The sequence below is a fragment of the Schistocerca serialis genome, chromosome 1, assembly GCF_023864345.2.
Source record: "Schistocerca serialis cubense isolate TAMUIC-IGC-003099 chromosome 1, iqSchSeri2.2, whole genome shotgun sequence".
NCBI classification, from domain to species: domain Eukaryota; kingdom Metazoa; phylum Arthropoda; class Insecta; order Orthoptera; family Acrididae; genus Schistocerca; species Schistocerca serialis.
The window spans coordinates 278,681,289-278,707,671 of NC_064638.1; the positions used below are offsets into that span (position 1 = coordinate 278,681,289).

Here is a 26,383-nt window from a genome sequence, read left to right on the forward strand (position 1 = left end):
TGGAGTTGATAGGAAAACATTTAGCACAAAATAGGAATAGCATGCCTACATAACAGTTTCTATTAATAAAAAAACCAATAAAATAAGATAAAATTAGTACTAGACAAGGCTGCATCAAGAGGTATGAAACATGTAGAGTGATAAACAACCAATTAAAAAAGAAGAGACAGTTGTCAATGTAAATACATTGACAACTGTCTCTTCTTCAGCAGCGGAATAATCACCGCACAGCGACGATTCGGTAGTAGATAGCCGAGGCCTCCTTGGCGAACCCACTTGAGGCTGTTGACAACAACGCACTATCTATCGCGAGTAATTGGTGGAAAGTTCGTGAGAGCGATGGAGCAGTTTCGTTGGCTCATAAAAGGAGGCACCTGGGCTTAGGAGTGAGTGGTCAGTGTGTAGAAGTAGCGAGATGAGGGTACTCGGAATTACGGCGGTGCTCTGCCTTCTGGCGGCGGCTGTGTCTGCCGACCCCGTGAGGGTTAGGCAGCCCAAGGCGGACGACGAGGAGTTGGCCTGGTGGCAGACGTCAGTCATCTACCAGATATACCCGCGCTCCTTCAAGGATTCCAACGGCGATGGCGTCGGTGACCTCAGAGGTGAGTGGAAGTGGAGGTATAAAAAAAAAAAAAAATAATAATAATAATAATAATATTTTTATTTTGGTTTGAGTGATAATACAGGGTGATTCAAAAAGAATACCACAACTTTAGGAATTTAAAACTCTGCAACGACAAAAGGCAGAGCTAAGCACTATCTGTCGGCGAATTAAGGGAGCTATAAAGTTTCATTTAGTTGTACATTTGTTCGCCATTTCAGCCAATAAAGTTTTTGGTCCCTTTTTCTTCGAAGGTGGTACTGTAACTGGACTACAGTATCTGGAGATGTTAGAGAATTGGCTGTTCCCTCAGTTCGAACAAGAAGCACAACAATTCATATTTCAGCAGGATGGAGCGCCACCACATTGGCACTTATCTGTCCGTAACTACCTGAACGTCAACTACCCGAGGCGATGGATCGGCCGCCAGGCAGCCCGTGACAGAGCACTTCATCACTGGCCTCCAAGAAGCCCTGATCTTACCCCCTGCGATTTTTTCTTATGGGGGTATGTTAAGGATATGGTGTTTCGGCCACCTCTCCCAGCCACCATTGATGATTTGAAACGAGAAATAACAGCAGCTATCCAAACTGTTACGCCTGATATGCTACAGAGAGTGTGGAACGAGTTGGAGTATCGGGTTGATATTGCTCGTGTGTCTGGAGGGGTCCATATTGAACATCTCTGAACTTGTTTTTGAGTGAAAAAAAACCTTTTTAAATACTCTTTGTAATGATGTATAACAGAAGGTTATATTATGTTTCTTTCATTAAATACACATTTTTAAAGTTGTGGTATTCTTTTTGAATCACCCTGTATTACGTAAAATTTTAATGTCCTATTTCTTTTGGGGTACTTGATTTAAAGAGAAATGATCATCAGTAGCATTGGGTTCTGATTATGGCTAGCATGAGACTGTTAAGCAAACTCAATACCACCACAAGCATTTACGTAGACCTTGGTTTTTCCGCGGTGCGTACGTAACAGTTTGTGAAATACAACGCGCGATTCACCGCCTTCTACGGTTAAGTTTGCGTGAGTGGCTGCTATTATTAATAAAAATCTTCGTATATTACGCGGAATGTTGTAATAAAAATGTAGTTCTCAAGGGGCCTGATAGCAACTGGTTTAATTGTGCACCAATTTTAAAACGACGATTATTATCTGAGATATTTCCTTTTTCATGAAAAGTAATAAACTGCTTTGATTATTTTTCATTACCGAGGTAAAACTAAGGAGATTTTCGTCATTTGCCGTTAAGCGGCCAATGGAAAATTTACTTAAATCAATGCAACTAAAATATTAATGATTAAAGCTTCGATTTAATTTTACTGGCTTTAGAATATCGAATGAGAAAAACAGAGCACTCTCCTGCATTCACATTTACATTTAATAAATGATTTAATAAGAATAATTGTTTTGCCGGCGTAATGGCCGACTTATGCTGCAAGAGAAATGGGGGTTCCCTCCGGAGCACACGCTAAAACAACAAATTTGCACGAAATATTGATGCACTAATATGAGAGGTGCGAGCTGTACAAAAAGTAAATGTTATTACATGGAAATTGTATTCATATTATGAATTGTTTTACAGAAGTCACACACAATTATTTCAGCGAGCAGTGGCGTCTATCATCCATATCAGAATCGAAGACAAGAGAGTGTGAGTCACGTGAAACAATGTCTTTGGTCTTTTTTTAATTAACCAACACAGATAAAAGAAAGACGATTCGATTTCATTATCTTCTCCAGATTTTTCTTCGTAATGTTAATGCTCCTTGCACAAAACACATCGCACTTTAGCACTTATAGCGTCACATGACGAATTATTCATCAGAATACGAAAACTCCATTTGTTTTATTTAATAAATATATGTGGCGTTCCGCCACAGTAGGTACACGTATATTCGTTGCGAATAGATCATAGACACCGAGAAACTAATACTACATACGAGGTGTGATAAAAAACTAATGGAGATTTTCGTTTTTCTGAAAGTATCTGTAGTTATACTGATAAGACACGGACGGGGAATCACCCTAGCGAAGGTATGGGCTGCAAATGGGAAAATCCATTGAGATAAGCGACTTTGGCAAAGAGCAGATTATTATTACGGAGAACCTGTGAACGAGTATCTCGAAAGCGGCGGAGCTACTCGAGTGTTCACGTGCTACTGTCGTGAGCATCTGTGGAAAGAGGGAGAAGAAACTTACCACTAGTCGCTAAGTGAGTGGAGGTTCCCACGACTCTTCACAGAACTTGGAGTTCAGAGTTTTGTCTGACAGCTGGTGATCTGTGCCATCTCTGCTGAAAGAGCACAGTACTGGTGGACGCACAAGAATTTCGGAGTACATCGCTCATCGTACATTGTTGAACATGGAGCTCTGCAGCAGACCACCCCTACGTGTTCAAATGTTTACCGAACGATATGGTTCAAATGGCTCTGAGCACTATGGGACTTAACATCGGAGGTCATCAGTCCCTAGAACTTAGAACTACTTAAACCTAACTGTCCTAAGGATATCACAAACATCCATGCCCGAGGCAGGATTCGAACTTGCGACCGTAGCAGTCGCTCGGTTCCTGACTGAAGCCCCTAGAACCGATAGGCCATCGCGGCCGGCACCCAACGGTATCGTTAGTTACGATTGCAGTGGGCACGGGACCTTCGGAATTTAACCGATGATCAATCGAAACGTTTCGGATGTTCGGATGAATCACATTTTTGCTACATTAGGTCGATCGTCGTCTCCACAAATACCGTCATTGAGGCGAACGACTGCTCGAAATGTGTAGCGCGCCACGGTCGCACGCTGATGGGAACAGTATTATGCGTCAGGAGACATTCTCCTACGCTTGCATTGGACCTGTGGAAGGAATGGAGGACACGATGACAGTGCGAACCACTTGCATTCCTTCATGCTTCATGTCTTCCCCGACGGCGATATCATCTTTCGGCAGTATAATTATCCACGTCTCGGAGCCAGAAGCGTGCTACAGTGGTGTCAGGAGCATTATAGCGGATTCACATTGATGTCTCGGCGACAAAACTCGCCTGATGTAAATACTATGGAACCCATCCGGGTCGCCATCGGGCGCCATAACCGTGTACTCAAATCAGCGGCGCGTTATTTATGCGAATTACATGACATGTGCGCAGACATCTAATGCCACATATCTCCACAAACCAATCGACAAACTGTCGGAACCCTGATACGCAGAATCAGTGATGTATTTCGTTCCAAAGACGGACAAACTTGCTATTAAGCAGATGGTGATAAAGTTTTGGCTCTCCAGTGTATTCAACACCAGCCTTTTTCTCTTCAAAGTCATCCTCCTCAGATATAATACACTTGTGTCAGCGCTTTTTTCCAATCTTGGAAGCACTTCTGGAACTCATTTTTCGTTAAGGTGTTGAGCTCCTTCAGAAATTCTGTTTTTATATCATAAATCGTGCCAAAACAGCGTCCTTTCATGGTTCTCTTCAGCCTCGGGAACAGAAAGAAGCCACAGGGGGTCATGTCCGGCGAGTACTGTGGCTGAGGCAACATAATCGCCATAGACTTGTCCTAGTGACAATTTGCATACTTACCGGAAGAATGGGCATTCTTCATCTATCCTACAGTACAAAGTCAAAATTTATACATTACACACTTATTCCTGCTCAGACAAATTGGGCGAATCGGTTGGTTATATTACTCTAGGTCTGCAGTGAAACTTAGGCGGCTTAGACACTATGTGATCAAAAGTATCCGGACACCTGGCTGAAAATGACTTACAAGTTAGTGGCGCCCTCCGTCGGTAATGCTGGAATTCAGTATGGTGTTGGCCCACCCTTAGCCTTGATGACAGCTTCCACTGTCGCAGGCATACGCTCAATCAGGTTTCTTGCGGAATGGCAGCCTATTCTTCACGGTGTGCTGCACTGAGGAGACGTGTCGATGTCGGTCGGTGAGGCCTGGCACTAAGTAGGCGTTCCAAAACATCCCAAAGGTGTTCTATAGGATTCAGGTCAGCACTGTGTGCAGCCCAGTCCATTACAGGGATGTTATTGTCGTGTAACCACTCCATCACAGACCGTGCTTTATGAACAGGTGCTAGATCATGTTGAAAGATGCAGTCGCCATACCCGAATTGCTCTTCAACAGCGGGAAGCAAGAAGGTGCTTAAAACATCAATATAGGCCTGTGCTGTGATAGTGCCTCGCAAAACAACAAGGGGTGCAAGCGTCCTACATGAAAAATACAACCACACTGTAACACCGTAACACCACCGCCTCCGAATTTTACTGTTGACACTACACATGCTGGCAGATGATGTTCACCGGGCATTCGCCATACCCACACACTGCCATCGGATCGCCACATTGTGTACGGTGATTCGTCACTTCACATAACGTTTTTCCACTGTTCAATCGTTCAATGTTTATGCTGCTTACACCAAGCGAGGCGTCGTTTGGCATTTACCTGCGTGATGTGTGGCTTATGAGCAGCCTCTCGGCCATGAAATCAAAGTTTTCCCACCTCCTGCCTAACTGTCATAATACCTGCAGTCGATCCTGATGCAGTTTGAAATTCCTGTGTGAGGGTATGGATAGATGTCTGCCTATTACACATTACGACCCTCTTCAACTGTCGGCGGTCTCTGTCAGTCAACAGACGAGATCGGCCAGTACGCTTTTGTGCTGTACGTGTCCCTTCACGTTTCCACTTCACTATCGTATCGGAAACAATGTACCTAGGGATATTTAGGAATGTGGAAATCTCGCATACTGACGTATGACACAAGTGACACCTATGCACCAGACTCTGGTCGCAGCGTCGGCAGCTCGCGGTCGTGCGGTAGCGTTCTAGCTTCCAACGCCCGGGTTCCCGGGTTCGATACCCGGCGGGGTTAGGGATTTTCTCTGCCACGTGATGAGTGGGTGTTGTGTGATGTCCTTAGGTTAGTTGGTTTAAGTAGTTCTAAGTTCCAGGGGACTGATGACCAAAGATATTAAGTGCCATAGTGCTCAGAGCCACTTTTTACGTTCGAAGTCCGTGAGTTCAGCAGAGTGCCCCATTCTGCTCTCTCACGATGTTTAATGACTACAGAGGTCGCTCATATGGAGCACCTGGCAGTAGGTGGTAGCACAATGCGCCTAATATGAAAACCGTATGTTTTTGGGGGTGTCCGGATACTTTTGATCATATAGCGTAAAAGCACCATTTCTTTATGGGTGATTTCTGAAAAGAAAAACGGAAATCTAGGACTTTTGAGTACAGAAAGTGCTAACTGTTGGAATGGCTACTTCTAAAATTTCTATTCATAGCAGATCGTAAAAATTTCTGCTATATATTCTAAAGATGATATCTTCAGAGAGCTTTGAAAAGGTTTTCGATTTCATTATCTGTTACGAGATCCAGATGATCAAAGTTGCCGAACTTAGGCAGAAAACCGCAAGAGTCGGGTTTTAGCTGTCCTTTCACCGTGGGCAACTATTATCTAAATGACTAACCAAAGCACATGTCTCAAATTTTAACCGTATATCCTTTAGACATTCAATTAGAAACGCCATGTTCAAAAATCTGTATCCATTATAAAGATACATCCGAAAAACCATGTTTTTGGCTGCCAAAAGTACCATTTGTGGAAATGGCCACTTCGGTAATTTCTATTCATGACAAATCGTCGAAATTTTTCCCATATGTTCTTAAGATGACGTTCTGGCGAATCTTGAAACTTTTATTGATATCATTACCGAGTTCCAGAGGTTCTTATGCACATAAAATATCCACGTAATATCTTTTCTGAGGCGTAAATGTTTAACTGACGTAGTGAAGACATGGCAAGATTTCTGGACCATCGCAAGATTTCTGAGGTCACGGAACAATGCTTTTAGTCAGAATTTGTTTCACCAATAAGATTATATGATGCGCTGTCTCTGTATAATAGGCACTTCAGGCCTATACAGATATGCCAAAAGTGATACTGCAGTGACTGGGCTAAAAAGCTTCTTAACATGACTGAAAATGACTTAAAATGGCAGCCAGAATTATGTTTTTACATAATGGAAAGACTGCAAGTTCAGTAAAGTATTTCTGATGACTTTTTAATATGCAAATCAGGTAATTCTGGAAATCTGTGGTAAGTTTTTATGGGACCAAACTGCTGAGGTCATCGGCCCCTAAGCTTACACACTACTTACACTAACTTACTCTAAGGACGACACCCACACCCACACCCGAGGGAGGGTTCGAACCTCCGAGGGGGGGTGGGGGGAGGCGGTGGGAGGGGCGGTGGGGGGGGGGGGGGTGGGGGGGCTCGCGGACCGTGACAAGGCGCCTTAGACCGGCTGCAAATCATATGCCGGCCATTTCAATGAATTGCGATCGATGAGTAAAGTATCCAGAAAAAAATTAAAGCAATAGATTTTGTGATAACTTTATATTACGCATCCTTATTTGTTGTTTGTGTGTGCCAAAGTATATAAATGTATCGAAGTATATAAAAAAAGGACAAAAATTTACTGGCTTCTAGAATTCGTTTTATACTGCGTGAATCAACTGACACTTGCATCGAAAATATTTCGTTAACGGAAGGCGCCATCGATATACGGGTTTCGCAGATTGGAATAGTAGGCACTAGGGCGCCTTTGCAGCCCGTACAAAGAGTGTTATGAGTTCCAAATGTGTATTTATTTTAAAAAGACACATATATTTCAGTAAAATAATACCTAATGACAGTATCACGTCTCCGGAGCTGACTTGTTACTAAATGAAGCATTGCCTAGGGCAAAAGAAAGACGAACAAAGGTGAATGCAGTACCTCTATGGGGCCTGACTCGTAAATTGCCAAAATACCCTCAAAGCATGTACTCACAACGACGACCACCTGCACCAGTACAAGCTTGCAGTCTGCCATGCAACGATCGCTGCACACGTTCTAGCATTTCAGCGGAAACTGCAGTGCAGGCATGAGGACTACGCCATTTCATATAATCTGTAGTTATTTGAAGAGGTTGACGTCTATTGAGATATATTTCGCCGTGTACGATATACGAACGAACGGCATACTTCCTACTTTCACCATAAAGCGAGCCGGCCGAAGTGGCCGTGCGGTTAAAGGCGCTGCAGTGTGGAACCGCAAGATCGCTACGGTCGCAGGTTCGAATCCTGCCTCGGGCATGGATGTTTGTGATGTCCTTAGGTTAGTTAGGTTTAACTAGTTCTAAGTTCTAGGGGACTAATGACCTCAGCAGTTGAGTCCCATAGTGCTCAGAGCCATTTGAACCATTTTTGAACCATAAAGCGTGAGCATGTCCGCTTTTTTCGCATCCACGTCAGCTATCACATTATCAGTGAGAGGGTCGTCGATATGCAATCGCAGTGTACAAACAACACAATGCAAACGAACATAACATCTTCGCCTAGCATCTACGCAATAGGATGAAACAAATAGCTGTCGGGTTCACTGTGTTCACAATACGATAAATCGTAAACTACTTGCCCTAGTTTCCTGCAATAAGCATCATTGACATGCTGATTTATGCCAATTTTAGATTTTACTGTCAATAGACATTGTCTCGTTTAAAAATTTGTAACTATTGTAAAAAACTGCGCTTCCGTCAACGTCTCAGAATCTGAATGTTGGCTGCACATACGCACCCTAGCCTCCTGAAGAAAGACGTTGACTGTGGATGTTGTATCACAGACACAGTCCCTTTGACTGTTCAGAGATGTCACTAAACCCGCCCAAATATCTGAACGACCATGCATGAGCAGCACCTATTAGACGGAGGGGGTTCGACAGCCGATCAGTTCCAGTCATTCCACCAGGAAGGAGGTACACGGCTCGTGTTGTCTGCAGTTAACCATGCCTAAACGGTCAGTACTGCGGTCCGATGGCGTTCGCAGTGTTACTTTGTGCCAGGAAGGGTTCTCAACAAGGGAAGCGTCCAGGCGTCTCGGAGCGGACCAAAGCGATGTTGTTAGGACATGGAGGAGATACAGAGAGACAGGAACTGTCGATGATATTCCTCGCTTAGGTCGCCCAAGGGCTATTGCTGGAGTGGATGACCGCTACCTATGGGTTGTGTCTCGGAGGAACCCTGACAGCAACGCCACCATGTTGTTTTCGTGCAGCGACGGGACGTCGTGTAACGACTCAAACTGTGCGCAATAGGCTGCATGATGCGCAACTATACTCCCAACATCCATAGCGAGGTCCATCTTTGCAACCACGATACCATGCAGCGCGGTACAGATGGGCTCAACAACATGCCGAATCGACCGTTCAGGATTGGCATCACGTTCTCTTCACCGATGTGTGTCGCATGTGCCTTCAATCAGACAATCGCCGGAGACATGTTACGAGGCAACCCAGTCAGACTGAACGCCTTAGACACTTTGTCCAGCGACTGCAGCAAGGTGGAGGTTCCCTGCTGTTTTGAGGTAGCACAACGTGGGACCGCTGTACGCGGCTGGTGGTCATGGAGGGTGCCATGACGGCTGTACGATACGTGAATGCCATCCTCCGACCGATAGTGCCACCATATCGGTAGCGCATTGGCGAGACATTCGTCTTCATGGACGACAATTCGCGCCCCCATCGTGTACACCTCGTGAATAACTTCCTTCAGGATAACGACATCGTTCGGCTAGAGTGGCCAGCATGTTCTCCAGACATGAACCCTATCGAACATGCCTGGGATAGATTGAAATGGGCTGTTTGTGGACGATGTGACCCGCCAACCACTCTGAGGGATCTACGCTGAATCGCCGTGGGACAATCTGGACCAAGAGAGCCTTAATGAACTTGTGGATACTATGTCACGACGAATACAGTCATGCATCAATGCAAGAGGACGTGCTACTGGGTATTAGATGTACCGGTGTGTACAGAAATCTGGACCGCCACCTCTGAAGGTCACGCTGTATGGTGGTACAACATACAATATGTGGTTTCCATGAGCAATGAAAAGAGCGGCAACGATGTTTATGTTGATCTCTATTCCACTTTTCTGTACAGGTTCCGGAACTCTCGGAACCGAGGTGATACAGAACTTTTTTAATTTGTATATTTGTGGTGCGAGTGCTAGGTGATTCATCCTCTGTAAGCAGGATACCTGACGTAGGGAAGAAGGGAACCTGCAGCAAATGCTCCTGCTGGAGCACAAAAAATACGAATATGTTCCTCTTTACCAACTGACTCAGTCGTAATTCATCCTTACTCACCAAAAATTATGGCACGCCAACATATTTGCCCTTTTCTGTGGTCAAAGAGAGTAGCAGATCGATAGTGACGGTGGAAGAGGGAGTGTCAGTGGAAGAGAAGGAAAATTGAGACAGTTATGATGAGAGAGAGAAAGTGGCACTACAATAGTAGTGAGAGCCAAAAAGAGAGGAGATACTCATAGTCAGTGAGAGACAGTGACAGTAAAAAGGAAAGAGAGGTGGACCTAGAAAAAAACGATGGGTTCGAAAGAGAGAGGAGACAGATGATTGAACACCATACATAGTCCCTCCTGGACCGACGAACTTATAACACGTAGGTATAGGGGAGGGCTCCTTTTAGACAGAAATTTTCAACACATAGGTGTAGGAGAAAAAATAAGTTGGTCGTCCCAGACTGTTTGAGCTGCAGAAGAATGGCGGAGACAGTGGCAGTGGGAAAGAAAAACAAAAGGAGACAGTGTAAGTGAAAGAGGAGGTAGAGGCAGTGGCATACACTGTAAATCCATGGGAGAAAAAGGAGACAGTGTGAGAGAGATATAGTGGCAGTGAGAGGGAGATGCTGAGTGTGAATACTTAATTACGAGGGTTGCCCAGAAAATAATGCATCGCATTTTTTCTTCAACAATTCTTTATTGAACATAATGAGAATTACACAAACGAAAGAATGGTGTTTTATTTACACACACCATTTTTCCACGTTATCTCCATTCTGTTCTATGGCGTTCCTCCAGCGCGAAACAAGCGCGTGTATTCCCTGTCGGTACCAACACTTGTCCTGGTGGCAGAACCAGCGCTACGCTGTATGAATCATCTCTTCATCGTCCTCAAAATGTCTTCCACTAATGGCATCCTTTAATTGTCCAAACAACCGAATGACAACATAATCTCATTACAACACGTCAGATGTGAGAGCCGGTGATGGTCTCACCGACCGGTGCCAATGGTGGAACTCCGCCGAACCGACTATTGAGGGGTCACCCTCCGTGCCCAGCGACTAACTGTACTTCTGTCGACAGCAGATTTTGCAAAAGCATTTGTGAATATTCCCCACATTTTCTTTCTCTGCAGTGAGAAATTCAATGACGGCACGTTGCTTGTGACGTACATCACCTACAGATGCCATTTTGAAACTGTCATGTAGCTACGCAATCTGTCAGAAGTGACGGAAACTTGGCGCGCTCAGTCATGAGACTTCAAAGAATACATACGTAACGTTTCGCATTCGTAGCATTGTTGTCGGCTGAGAAAAAAATGGATGCATTACTGTCTGGGCAGCCCTCGTACAAAGAAGAGAGTGGGTAAAAGGATTAAGAATGCTCTGAATTAAAGGAGTGCGAATATGTTCGCAGGGTAGAATGAGGACTGACGCAGCTGCTGCCCACATTTCTGTCATATTCTTTTCAAAAGGAACGTATACGTCTTTTTTGTGCTATAACAGGAGCATATTTCCCCCGGTTTGTATATAGCCTTTTGAACTGGAACATACACTACCACAACAGGATAACTGAATGTCTGAGAACGTCCTGGAACATTCTAGAACACTCTCGAAAATTCTAGGGCATTCTGGAACGTTCTCGTACCTTCTGTAAGATTCTAGACTATTCTGTATTTTCACACAGTGTAGAACATCCTGCGACATTTACTAAAAGTTATGCTTTGGCGGTTGGCGCGGGGTGGAGGGTTGACAGTAAAAAATTAAAGAAAACTATAATTTGGCGGTTGGTTGAGGGTGGGGGTGGGTTTACACATTTAAAAACTGTTACTTGCACTCCCGACCGAATACCCTACCTCGAACCGTACCCTACGTCTGCACCTCAAACCAAGAAGGCGGTCGTTTGACCAGAGCAGAGTCGGCCAGCGGATGGAGGGTTACCGATAATATTCTGTTGAAAATTCAGGCAGGAATGGTACTTTTGCAGGCACACGAAGGCTCAAATGGTTCAGTTGGCTCTGAGCACGATGGGACGTAACATCTGAGGTCATCAGTTCCCTAGAACTTGGAACTACTTAAACCTAACTAACCTAAGGACATCACACACATCCATGCCCTAGGCAGAATTCGAACCTGCGACCGTAGCGATCGCGCGGTTTCAGACTGAAGCCCCTAGAACCGCTCTGCTACATCGGGGGGCTCACACGAAGGGCAGAGCTGATTTGACGCATGTGTAATACCACGTATCATTCAAACAAGTTGTTAACATCACAAACGGAAAGTTTGCAATACTTTTCCTGAAGACGTTACAGAATTTTCGATATGTGGCAAACTTTTGTGTTACTGAATTTGAATGAACACATTATGGTAACGAAATCTTAAAAATGCATTATATTTTCATCTGCTGCAAACCATAACTCTGCCGGAGATCTCTAGCACGAGATAATTTGAATTAAATGTCACACATGATATTGCACTCGCAAGGCGAAACCTCAGCGTCCTAGGTTTGGTTCAGTTGTAGGAATCATAACGTTACCTTTATAATTAACCCCTTATTACATTTTCAGATCAAACCTACTAAACATTAATAACGTAATAAAAAATTATTCCTTTTAACAGAGGTGAAGAAACTTGGTTTTTCTGTATGGGCTAAAGAAGAATAGTGATACAAAGTAAACTACTTCAGTATTGCAACCTTTAATTTGGGCCCATAAGAACTGTGTCGGGTTGAAATGGCGATGATACGGCGGCAGTCTAATGACTATGTGTCGGTGTGTTTTTGCTAGCTCGTCAATTTTGTGTCGTAAGCCTTGGTTTATGGAGAAGTGCGAAATCTTCTTTTTTCCAAGCTACGATGGAGAGCGAAATTGAAACTGTAATGAAAATCCAATGAAGCTTTGCGCAGATGTGTTTTACATGTCTCTAGTATTACCCTCGGCTGCTCACGTCGCAGTCCTCAATTCTGAGCTCACTGTTAGCAAAAAGAGATGCCTAGAACAATAGAGTATCCCGTCAAGTGTGAAGTGCGCGGTGTCATTCGCTGAGGGTTTCAGCCGGATTTCATGCAGCCCACATAAGGCTGCTGTCGAGCATGACAGCAAGTTGTGGTAATGTAGCAGGATCTCTGCAGCTGTAACAAAGACGTTCCAGCAGCGTTTTCGATGGGAAGTGTTTGGTCTCCCACCATACAGCCCGGACATGACTCCCTTTGATTTTCATCTCTTTGCTCACATGAACCGCTGGCTGTGATGACAAAGGTTTGGCACAGACAAAGAGCTGCAGTCCAGTACAGAACATTGTCGGACAGCACGGGAGGCTGTGTTCTGTGATGAGGGTACTGAAAAGTTGGTACAGTGGCAGTTACGTAGAGAAGTAGCTGGAAGGTGTAGCTAAATGTTACATGTAAAACATGTCACTTACTTCGCTGTTTCGACGTTGAAGCCAATCACCTTCTCCTTTCATTGTGTCTTGGTGGGAATCTTACCAACAATAACAGAATGCCTGAGAGTATTATCAGGATCAAATGTTGCCGGTGTAAGCACGTAACGCGGAAACTATTTCTCTCGACTGACCTTGTATGGTAAACCCCTGTCCAAGAAAGTGACATCAAACGTTTCCACCAAATAACATTTGACGTACTTGCTTATCAGACGGTTAAGCATCACAACACGCAACACACAATAGGAATAGCAGATAAATTATTAACCGAGCAACTGCTAGAAATGAAAACAAACCACATCTCAGCTCGCAATGAACAATGCCACAGAACAGCAAGTTTTCTGAACCGTATTGGAAGCGAGCTGTGTGGTAGTGGTGTTGCAACCGCAGTTTAGGGCCTGATGTCTCATCGGACTGGCTGAATGTGTTCCTTGCTTTCCTTGTGAGACTTGTACTATTACTTCCTTCGTAGCTGTCACTCCTAAATTGAAACACACTATAATCGTTTCCGGTGAGTACGTTATCTTCAGACGCCGATACTGCTACAGTGAAACAAATTTTACAATTACCAACCTCCGCTGGATTCAAGTTCACAGGAGGCGCGGAGATACCCCATCAACAAGGCAGTTGGGTGCGTGTTTTGGGACCTGCAGAATAAGCGCGAAGGCAGTCACTCTGCGAAATGGGCTCACGGAGTAAACAAATACGAATCAAATGGCTCTGAGCACTGTGGGACTCAACATCTAAGGTCATCAGTCCCCTAGAACTTAGAACTACTTAAACCTAACTAACCTAAGGACATCACACACATCCTTGCCCGAGGCAGGATTCGAACCTGCGATCGTAGCGGTCGCGCGGTTCCAGATTGAAGCGCCTAGAACCGCTCGGCCACACCGGCCGGCCAAATACGAATCAGGGCGTGGCCTCTGTGGGCGAGAAGTAATTATTCTATAATTTGATACTGTGCAAGATGAAAGACTACATTTTTCTTTACGGTGACTGAACGGAATCTTAAAGGACAATGGCTAACTCAAGTAAAAATGCGAATAATGTGAGTGGACTTTACATCGATGTACGGACATTTTCATGAACCTAAGATATAATAACTTAAGTGTTAGCCATGAACTGCAAAATTTCAAGATCTCTTTTTTTTTTTTTCAAGATGGCATGTTTAACAAGTTACTTTGATTGAAGAGTGGAAGTACCACACTGAGAGGAATTGTGCCACGTAGGTGCTCTGTTATGGATGTTATAGTGACACGTTTACCTCGGGTATAAGCTGGCCAGCAACGCTGTTACGAAGTAGTTCCGACGCAGAACCCGTACGGCAGCAAACAACGGGTGAGACAAAAGCAGCAGACCATAAAGTCGTCCAAATGATTGGGCAACTTAAACCATCATGCAGCTTGCAAGTCACAGTAGAGCACTGACTGATAAGTTTCTGTAAGTCCATCCTTGTGATTGGAGGTCTGGGGGACAGGCCGTTCACTTATGTAAGAAAATGAAACACTTACAGTCATCCTTCTGATCTCATTTATTGTGTGGCTACAAGTTTCGGTGCATCAGTGTACCATCTTCAGGCCTTAGCTGATGCTAAAGAGGATAATTGACTGTTAAGAAGCGAAGAGTCTGGCAATATTGAACCGAACAAAGAAAAATATGCAGTTATAATGAGGATAGCACCCACAAAGTAGTCACGAAGATGTACTGCTTCCGGACAGTAAGCGTAACGGAAAATATAAAGAACACATACTGCTCATTGATGGCCAGCTTACACGGTCCAGTCACGTTGATGTGACCACCGCCTTTGTTCGACGTCAATTTGCAATAACCACTCACTAGACGGCAGATGGCACCACTAGCAGTGGAGGATATAATAAAGCATATCGGTGGGGAATGGGGGCGGGGGTGGGAGATACGGAAATCAGTGCAGTTGTTGTTGTAATGCGGAAACGGAGCAATTTATTTGAATTCAAAAGGGCGTGATCGTTCACTGGCATTTGGGCCAAGGATGGAAGCAAACAGCTAAGAGTGTAAACTGTGGACCACTCCGGCGTGCCGTTAGCACCAAGGATTCTCAACAGAGATGCCCAGCGCAGCTGGTCACGAAACTGGAGTCCACATGTCTCCACGTCACTGCTGGTACCTTCCAGAACATCGCTGACTCTCTTGCTTCGCGTCCCACTGCGGCCCACTATTCGGGCTTCTGACAGACTGTCGCATTGATGTGACTGGACATCACGTGTTAAGCAATATAGACGTCTTTATCCGGAAGAAAGTCAGAATAACCACTGACGAAATGATTTTATTGCATTGCGTATTTTATGAAGTTCTTCTTTAGCGTTTTACATCAACATGTTTCAAGCCAGGAAACATAAGTTTCAACACCAGAATAAAATAATGTAAACGTAGGCCGGACATGTATCGTAAGTGTACTAAGCTACTCATAAAATCATAGAAAGAGTAGGACTGCAAATCTGGAAGTCCAGGGTTCATTCCTAGGTCCTCGGAATGTTTCTGACTCACAGCTCCTCTCACCTCTGACTATGATCTGTACATTCGAAAACTGTCCAGTTGTCCTGTGGTCCAAAACCCACATTAAGGTGTAGGTACCCTATAAGTGGATGGGTATGTCTATTCGAACGTCGAAGGAAATCGATGGCATACCTCTTCCCATAAGACCGTAGCTAGTAAAGTACTGCGGTATTGAAACCAACTTCAGGACAGGAAAGATTGGCTCTAGGACAATACGGAGAGCTGAAAATAAAGGCCCCGTTCCGCATGCAACAATGCTAGGACGCGCCCATTCTGCCCATCACATTAAACTACTAAAAAAATACATTAAGTCATATTCCTTCCATTCACTAACATTTGTTAGATAGGACTCTATTGCCACTGTTAACTAAGGGCAAACTTAAATAAATGATAGCAGAAAATTAATCGAACACAGCAAGAAACGGATAGCTTTGGGAATTCTTGTTGTTAAGTCATATACCGGTACAAATATTGACAAGATCTCCGGTCAAGGTGACCCACATTATCAGATCTGTTTGTCCAAGATAAGCAGGCTGAAACAGCTGTCTGGCAGTACATGGAGATAGCGAGCGACTCTTGCCGATCGTGGTATCATCTGTCTAAAGATCAGAGTTGTGTAATTTGATGACAGTTTCTAAGCCGTTCAAATGGTACAGTACGCTTTAAAAGTCAGATAACTATATTTTGATCATGATTTCTCTTGGTGTGGAAGAAATCGAGAATATTTCTTTGTAGACCTAAAAGAGAAACCTCTTACAGAGATTGTCAGTGTTCTGACATACGGTACACATACGTACAGAATGCATCAGAGATACGTTCACGAACTTTGCGGGCGAATTCCCCATACCCAAGAAAAACTATCCGCAACAACATTTGCCGAAAATCATTCGTTCTGAGTTATTGGTGCAAGTTAATGTTCAAGTATTTTAGATAAACTTCAACATTTGTCTTGTACAATCATTGGTATCAATAGGAATCCATAGGACACATGCGGGAAAAAGACTGCTGAGAGAGGGAGAAAAAGAGAGAGAGAGAGAGAGAGAGAGAGAGAGAGAGAGATAGAGAGAGAGAATGTGTGTGTCGGCGGAAGCCCCTGTAGATAGTGAATGGCTGTTATACAGACTGAACTGGCTGCGCTTACCTATGGGTTGCACCCACAGTGTCTTCAAATACCACGCTCAAGATCTTCATAGTCTGTCCCTCGCTATATGCAAACCATTTTCTCGCTTCCCACGCCCGGGTTCCCGGGTTCGATTCCCGGCGGGGTTAGGGATTTTCTCTGCCTCGTGATGGCTGGGTGTTGTGTGATGTCCTTAGGTTAGTTAGGTTTAAGTAGTTCTAAGTTCTAGGGGACTGACGACCATAGATGTTAAGTCCCATAGTGCTCAGAGCCATTTGAACCATTTTGCAAACCATTAGACCTACAGAAAAAATGTATAGGACCTTTTTATAAGAAACTTAATGTAGTTAAATTTTATACTGGGATACGTTTCCGCTAGCGGCCATAGTTTTCGAGTTATTCGAGAAAAACGTACAGCAGTGACCTTCAAATAAGTTTTTCTTGAATAACTTGGATACCATGGCCTCCAGCGAAGACGTATCCCAGTACAAAATTCAATTACATTAAAGTTCCTTCAAAAAGGTTTCGATCATTTTCTCTGCGGGATTAATAGTTTGCACGTAGAGAACGAGGGCATATGAAAATCATGCACGTGATTTTTGAAGGTGTTGCGGGTTGCATAAAACCCACAGGTAGGGGCAGCTGAATCACCCTTTAGGCACTGCGTAGCATATTTCGGTGCTACAAAAATAAACAGGAATATAATATTAAAATAATTAAATGTCGTGAATGTACACTGCAGTCGCAGATGCAAAGTTACTGGCGTAGGTCTGTGTACAGATATTGTCGACTTACTATATGCGAGGTTATAGGTATGGAATCTAAATGTGGCGTGAGCGATTGTACAAGAGCTCTGACCAAATAAAAATGTACCAAAAATTGGAGTACATTGCGTATAACAAATTTAGTGGTGTTTCTGTAACGTCACCAGTCTGTCGCGTTAATTGATTCTTCCTTTGCTGCTGGGTAGAACAACTTCATATTGGTGAATGGAAAGAACGGCAGTACTAATTTATTTAGTAGAACGGTTTTCGGCTCACAGGACCATTATCAGACTACAGCTGACTGTCCTCATCAAAGGGGGGTACGGGATTGGTGAATAACTTAGAAAAAGACATTACACTTGGAGAGCAACGTGCAAAATCAGAGCAAATGCCATCTTTGACATGGTGAATACAATATAATTACAATATTTAAGTTAAACAGTAAATAAATATGAAGGGACATACAAGAAAACATTACGACTGATCTCAGAGAAACTTGTGTGTGTATGTACGTGCAAGAGATAGAGAAAGAGCGAGTGGGGCGGGGGGGGGGGGGGGAGGGAGGGGAAGAGAATGAGGAAAAAGAAGAAAAGGACAAAGTGAACAAAACTCTTGCCACACCCGAATCTAAGGTTTTAATAGTTGTAAGTACTATTTAAATGGCAATTTTGTATATGTATTTATAAATAGTTACATTCAACAGAATAGGTGTACATAAAGTAGAAAAAGATATTACATGGAGTGGAATAACACAGTAGCCTATATAACTACTGAAACTGTCAGTCACAGTAAAATAAAGTATTGTATTTTTGGTATCTTCTTGGTTTCTTGACAGAATAGTATAGGTGGATTCTCTGTTTCTCAGAGTGCCATTTACAGATGCCTGAAGTTGGAATCCTACGATTCTGATGTCGATCGTAGTATGTACTGAGCAGCAGAATGAACAACACAGCCGAGAGAAATATACATTTGGCACAGCAAATAAAATGAACGCTGGCAACACCAGTTCTCATTCCCTCATTCGCTGATCGCTAGATTCCGTAAATAAGTCTGTATATCGTAGGGGCGAATAAAATGGCGTATCATTTGCAGTAAAAGAAAGGTTCACCTACTTAGCATTTGTTTATCACACGGAACACATTTACAAAAGCGCAAAATTTTTCTGTGCCACAGAGTCTGACTTTGGCTACTAAACTTTTCATTAAATTATAATGATACCTCACCACTGCACTTGAAAGATCTATTCCTTTGAAGGAAGGGACACCACTGTACTCTACTCTGTCAGCAATCCAGGCTTCGTGTTCATCACAGGAGATACTACACTTTTGCCTGTGCTCTGGTCTGAACAGCTATGTACATAGCTGTTTCACAGAGGAAGACCGCACTGCTGTTCCTTCTCTAAATCCTCGCACAAACGAAAAAATGGCTGACATCGAAGTAAGTGTCCAAGGAATAGAAAAGCAACTGGAATCACTCAACAGAGGAAAGTCCACTGGACCTGACGGGATACCAATTCGATTCTACACAGAGTACGCGAAAGAACTTGCCTCCCTTCTAACAGCCGTGTACCGCAAGTCTCTAGAGGAACGGAAGGTTCCAAATGATTGGAAAAGAGCACAGGTAGTCCCAGTCTTCAAGAAGGGTCGTCGAGCAGATGCGCAAAACTATAGACCTATATCTCTGATGTCGATCTGTTGTAGAATTTTAGAACATGTTTTTTGCTCGCGTATCATGTCGTTTTTGGAAACCCATAATCTACTCTGTAGGAATCAACATGGATTCCGGAAACAGCGATCGCGTGAGACCCAACTCGCTTTATTTGTTCATGAGACTCAGAAAACATTAGATAAAGGCTCCTAGGTAGATGCTATTTTCCTTGACTTCCGGAAGGCGTTCGATACAGTTCCGCACTGTCGCCTGATAAACAAAGTAAGAGCCTACGGAATATCAGACCAGCTGTGTGACTGGATTGAAGAGTTTTTAGCGGACGGAACACAGCATGTTGTTATCAATGGAGAGACGTCTACAGACGTTAAAGTAACCTCTGGCGTGCCACAGGGGAGTGTTATGGGACCATTGCTTTTCACAATATATATAAATGACCTAGTAGATAGTGTCGGAAGTTCCATGCGGCTTTTCGCGGATGATGCTGTAGTATACAGAGAAGTTGCAGCATTGGAAAATTGTAGCGAAATGCAGGAAGATCTGCAACGGATAGGCACTTGGTGCAGGGAGTGGCAATTGACCCTTAACATAGACAAATGTAATGTATTGCGAATACATAGAAAGAAGGATCCTTTATTGTATGATTATATGATAGCGGAACAAACATTGGTAGCAGTTACTTCTGTAAAATATCTGGGAGTATGCGTGCGGAACGATTTGAAGTGGAATGATCATATAAAATTAGTTGTTGGTAAGGCGGGTACCAGGTTGAGATTCATTGGGAGAGTCCCTAGAAAATGTAATCCATCAACAAAGGAGGTGGCTTACAAAACACTCGTTCGACCTATACTTGAGTATTGCTCTTCAGTGTGGGATCCGTACCAGATCGGGTTGACGGAGGAGATAGAGAAGATCCAAAGAAGAGCGACGCGTTTCGTCACAGGGTTATTTGGTAACCGTGATAGCGTTACGGAGATGTTTAGCAAACTCAAGTGGCAGACTCTGCAAGAGAGGCGCTCTGCATCGCGGTGTAGCTTGCTCGCCAGGTTTCGAGAGGGTACGTTTCTGGATGAGGTATCGAATATACTGCTTCCCCCTACTTATACCTCCCGAGGAGATCACGAATGTAGAATTAGAGAGATTCGAGTGCGCACGGAGGCTTTCAGACAGTCGTTCCTCCAGCGAACCATACGCGACTGGAACAGAAAAGGGAGGTAATGACAGTGGCACGTAAAGTGCCCTCCGCCACACACCGTTGGGCGGCTTGCGGAGTATAAATGTAGATGTAGATGTAGCCTCTTTAGGGTGAGTTGCAGTTAGGGTGGCTTACAAGGAAGTATGGATAACGCACAAGGTACTGAATTTAATTGACGAAAGGAGGAAATATAAAAATGCAACAAATTAAAAAGGTGAAAGAGACTACAGACGTCTAAATGAAGCGAAGAGACGAAAAGAGAAAATATAAAAATGCAACAAATGAAGCAGGCGAAAGGGAATATAGATGTTTAAAAATCATTTGGACGGAAGTGAAAAGTGATAAAGAGAATGGCTGGACGAGTAATACAACAATGTAGAAGCGAGCGTAAGTATGGGAAAGATAGATGCTGCCTTTAGCAAAATTAAAGAGACCTTCGGACAAAGAGAAGTAGCAGTTTGGTATCGAGAACTTACATGACAATCCAATACCAAGCAAAGAAAGGAAAACTGAAAGGTGGATGAGTACATAGAGGGTTTGCATAAGGGGAAAAAGAAGCCGAGGACGATATTATAGACAGAGAGGAGGAGGCAGGTGAAGATAAGATGGGAAATAGGATACTGTGAGATCAAGACCTCTTGAGTAAACAGCATTCCCTCGGGATTAATGTGATCCTTGGGAGAGCCAGACAGGACAAAATCAACAGTTGTGCGAGATATACCAGACATGCGAAACACGTTTAGACTTTTAGAAGAATGTAATAATTCATATTCTAAAAAGGCACTAGCTAGCAGGTGTCAATATTAACGAACTGTGAGTTTAAAAAAGTCTAGTGGCAAAATACTGACACGAATTATTTACAGAAGAATGGAAAAACTGGTAGAAGGCGACCTCGGGGAAGATCGGCGCAAGGCAATACCGACTCTAAGAGTTACCTTTGAAGATAACTTAAACAAAGGCAAATCTACATTTACAGCATTTGTAGATCTAAAGAAAGCTTTTGGCTATTTTGATTGGATCATACTCTTTGAAATCCTGGAGGTAGTGGATGTGAAATGAAATTTAAAAAACCAAAAGATTATTTACAACTTGTACAGAAACCAGAGCGTAGGACATGAAAGGAAGCAGTGGTTGAGAAGGCACTGGGTCGGGGTTGTATCCTACACCTAGTGCTATTCAATCTGTACACTGACTAAACAGTAAATGAAACCAAGGAAAAATTTGCAGAGGGAACTGGAATTTGGAGAGAAGAAATAAAAACTTTGAGGTTTGCCGATGACATAGTAATTCTGTCAGAGGCAATAAACGATTGGAGGAACAGTTGAATGGAATAGACAGTATCTTGAAAAGATCTTGGAAGATGAACATGAACGGAAGTGAAATAAGGATAATGGAATGTAGTCGAAATAAATCAGGTGATGCTGAAGGCATAAGATTAGTAAATGAGTCACTAAAAGTAGTGTATGAGTTTTGCTGTTTCGACAGCAAAATAAATTACGATGATCGAAGTGAAGAGGATTAAAAATGCAGACTGTCTACAGCAAGGGAAATATTTCAGAGAAGGCGAAATTTGTTAACGTCTGATATAAATTTGATTGTTAGGAAGTCTGTTTTGAAGGCATTTATCTGCAGTGTAGGCTTGTGTGGAAGTGAAACATGGGCAATAAGCAATTCAGTTAAGAAGAGAATAGAAGCTTTTGAAATGTGGTGCTACAGGAGAATGCTGAAGATAGATGGACAGATCGAGTAAATAACGAGGAAGTACGGAATCGAACTGCGGAAAAAATAATTTACTGTTGATAGGAGACATCCGTAGGTATCAAGGAAAGAGTTTGATAATGGAGGGAAGAGTGGGAGTTATAGTTTTAGATAGAGACCGAAGGATGAATACAGCAAGCTGGTTCAAATGGATGTAGATTGCAGTAATTATCAGGAGATGATGATGCTTGCACAGGATAGAGTAGCGTGGACACATACAGGGTAACAATTATTGAACTATACGAGATAAAATCGTCATGACTTCTGAACGGTTTGCGTTACGACGTTCAAACTGCACGGTTGGCCGCGGGACATGATGGGAGTTAGTATGGTTTGCTTTCATTTGGTGGGTTCGTCAGTAAGCAAAACTGGCGCATTTGGGGGATGAGAATCCGCATTTCACCATCGAGAAGTCTCTTCACCGTCGGTGGGTGACTGTGTGGTGTGCAGTATTCAGTCAAGGAATAATCTATGCGATATTCCTTGATGGCACGGTGACTACCGAACGGTACGTGAAGGTTTTGGAAGTTGATTTCTTCCCCATTATCCAAAGCGACCCTGATTTCGACAAGATGTGGTTCACGCAAAACGGAGCTTGACCTCATCGAAGCATCAGAGTGTTTGATGTCCTGGAGGAGCACTTTGGGGTCCTCATTCTGGCTCTGGGGTACCCAGAGGCCACTGGCATGAGCCTCGATTGGCCACCATATTCTCCAGATATAAACGCATACGACACCTTTTGTGAGACTGTATTAAACACAAGGTGGACAGCAATAGTACGAAAACCATTGCTGAGTTGAAAAGAGAGATTCAGGAGGTCATCGACAGCATCGATGCTTCGACACTTCAGCGGGTCATGCAGAATTTCGCTATTCGTCTGCGCATCAACGTCAATGATGGCAGGCATATCGAACTTGACATAACCTAAATATGAATATCTGTAGTGACGTTTACATGCTCAATAAAATGTGTGCACGCCATAGTTTGTAACTAATTTACGCTGTTTTCAAATAGTTCAATAATTGTCACCCTGTATCAAACCAGTCTTTGGGCTAAAGACCGTAACAACAATATTTTCTAGGATATGCCACACGGTTGACTCTTCCAAATTTAATTTGCCAGTAGCCCGCTTTGTCGAATTATTTCTTCTTACTTACATAATTCTGATATTTCTTATTACCTACTTCAATGTCTGCGGTCGATTAGGAGTCTTTTTGTGGGGCCCTAGCTTCCATTATATCCGACATTTGGAATCCAACGAGGCACACGTCTGTTAAGCCAAGAGTGGTTATAAAGACGTGTACGGAAGTTTCTGTTTGTAGTTACTGCAATTCTTGTTCGTATGAATTGCTTAATGCAAAGTTTTTTTTTCTCTCTCCCTGTGATGTAACTATTTAGTAAATAACAGCAACAGCACGTGAATACGCGTACTACGTGGACAGACATAAATACGAGGGTCGTCCACAAAGTAAGTTCCGTTTCTATTTCCATCCGCGGCAGCACTACGATCGGAGTTCCGAGCACGGCAGTTACTCTGACTCAAGGGGCAGACATGTACGCCATTTTCAGATCGCTCCTGCCGACGTGTGCTTTGAAGTGCTTCTTTATAATGTCAGCCGTAATTGAAAATGCCGCCGCTTGTGAAATCAGATCTGTAATTCGTTTTCTAAATGCAAAGAAAGTTAAACCAAAGGAAATTCATCTGCATATCTGCGAGGTTTACGGAGAATGGTTCAATGGTTAGAAGACGGGTCAGACTGTTTGTAGTGTTGGCAGAAGAGCCAACACTGTGTTTCTAGAGGAGGCCGAAATTGACGTAGCTGAAGGCTATGCTAACTATCGTCTCGGCAAATGAGAGCGTATCGGTCAGTGTAGCTTCGCTAGCAAAGTCGGCTGTACAACTGGGGCGAGTGCCAGGACGTCTCTCTAGACCTGCCGTGTGGTGGCGCTCGGTCTGCTATCACTGACAGTGGCGACACGCGGGTACGCCGTATACTAACGGACCGCGGCCGATTTAAAGGCTACCACCTAACAAGTGTGGTGTCTGGCGGTGACACCACACTGTTCAATGAAGGACGTGATCAAGTGCACGATAAAGAACGAAGTGGACTCCCGTCTGTGGTTACTGATGAACTGGTTCACACAACTGAAGAGAAGATTAAGCACAACCGCAAGTTTACACTTAGTGCCCTTACTATGGAAGTTCCGCAAATCTCACAATCACCTAATTCATGAAATTATTACTGAAAAACTGACATTTCGAAAACTTTGATCACGTTGGTTACCCAAAATTTTTACTGGGCAACGCAAAAAACAACGGATGGGCAGTGTAATTCAGTTTTTGACACGTTACAATGAAGAAGGCGATGGTTTTCTTTCTCGAAGAGTCATGGGGGATGAAACCTGGGTATCGTACGACACCCCTGAAACAAGACGGCAATCAGTGGAATGGAGGCACACTTCATCCCCAACGAAGGTTAAGCCTAAGCAAATCTTGATACCTGGAAAAGTCATGTGCACCATTTTTTGGTACAGAAAGGGCATTTTTCTGATTGATTTCTTACCACGAGACCAAACAATCAATGCGCATAGTTACTGCGAGACCATAAAGAAATTGCGCCGCGCAATACAGAACAAGCGCCGAGGATTACTGTCAAAAGTGTTGTTTTTTTCCACGGTAATGCCCGACCTTACACGGGGAATGTGATCAAACAACTCTTACGGGAATTTCACGGGGACGCGTTTGATCATCCTCCGTAGAGCCCCGACCTCGCACCTAGCGACTTTCATCTCTTCTTACACCTAAAATCTGTCCTTTGTGGTCAACATTTCAACGATGATGACGAGCTGAAAGAACATGTTACCACATGCTTGGATACACATGCGGCAACCTTCTATGAAGAAGGCATACAAAAACTTGTGCCACGCTATGACAAGTGCCTGCAAAATTTCGGAAGCTGCGTAGCAAAGTAGTTAACAGTTGTAGATTTTTGTACAATAAATATGTTTTCTTTATCTGTACACGTTTGTTTTATATAACCAAACGGAACTTACTTTGAGGACATACCTTGTATTATAGACAGCGATCTTCCGCATGTTGTCAAGACCATTTTGGATCGTGGATGATATTTCAACAGCAAGGACGTTATGAAGCTTTTTACCACACTATATAATTTTGGCTCTTATGTGTAATTTCAGTCTGCATATTTGCACCCCTCTCCCGGTAGAGGGCTCGGAACTGCAGCGTGTAGCACGGCGGTGTGTAACGTTAGTAACAGCTCGCGTGAGAAACAGCATGCTGTAATCCAGTTTGGAATTGGAAGAGTTCGTCCAGACGTGGAGCGCCCTGTCCTTCAACATGACAATACGAGACCACACAAGAGCGTTGCGACATCTACAACAATCCGTTGCCTTGTGTTTAGCCGGCCGCTGTGGCCGAGCGGTTCTAGGCGCTTCAGTCCGGAACCGCGCTGCTGCTACGATGGCAGGTTCGAATTCTGCCTCGGGCATGGATGTGTGTGATGTCCTGAGGCTAGTCAGGTTTAAGTAGTTCTAAGTTCTAGGGGACTGATGACCTCAGATGTTAAGTCCCATACTGCTTAGAGCCATTTGAACCATTTGCCTTGTGTCTACTATCATCGATCATCCTCCATGCGGTCCCCACTTGGCTCCGTCCGGTTTTCATCGATTTACAAAACTTAAAGAACATCTCCGTGCACTTCACATTGAAAGTGATGGGACGGTGGGACAGAGGAGAGGTTGTGGCTCAGCCAACTGTCAAACATTCTACAATGACCGTATCAGCAAACTGGTCTCTCGTTGGGAGAAATATGTTCGTCGCCAGGGTGACTATATTGAGAAATAAATATCTAGACATGAAGAAGAAAGGTGTAGAGTGTTAATAACGTTCGTTTTATTTTAAAAAAACTTTAAGAGTTTTCACATAAAAAAACTCGGAGCCATTACTTTTCAGCACGCTCTCGTATTTCATCATTTTATATTCATTAAGAACAACTAGACGGCCTTTTTTAAATAAGAGCTTCGCAGAATTCAGTAAGAATTTTGTGTGGATGAGGCCATCATGAAATTCACCCTCTCCGTTGCACTTCTATTACTTTTGAGTTTGGTTGTTGCATGCAAATGTATCTCCGAAATCTTGATG

General features: G+C 43.6%; 1 protein-coding gene across 1 annotated transcript in view; it reads left to right on the plus strand.

Annotated features, from left to right (window-relative positions):
- Positions 1-415: 415 nt before the first annotated feature.
- The window catches only part of LOC126465611 (maltase 2-like), a 105,885-nt gene continuing 79,917 nt past the window's right edge, over positions 416-26,383 (plus strand). Inside the window, exon 1 of the mRNA XM_050096321.1 lies at positions 416-602. Within this exon, the coding sequence (XP_049952278.1) occupies positions 416-602 (187 nt within the window). The remainder of the gene's footprint in view (positions 603-26,383) is intronic.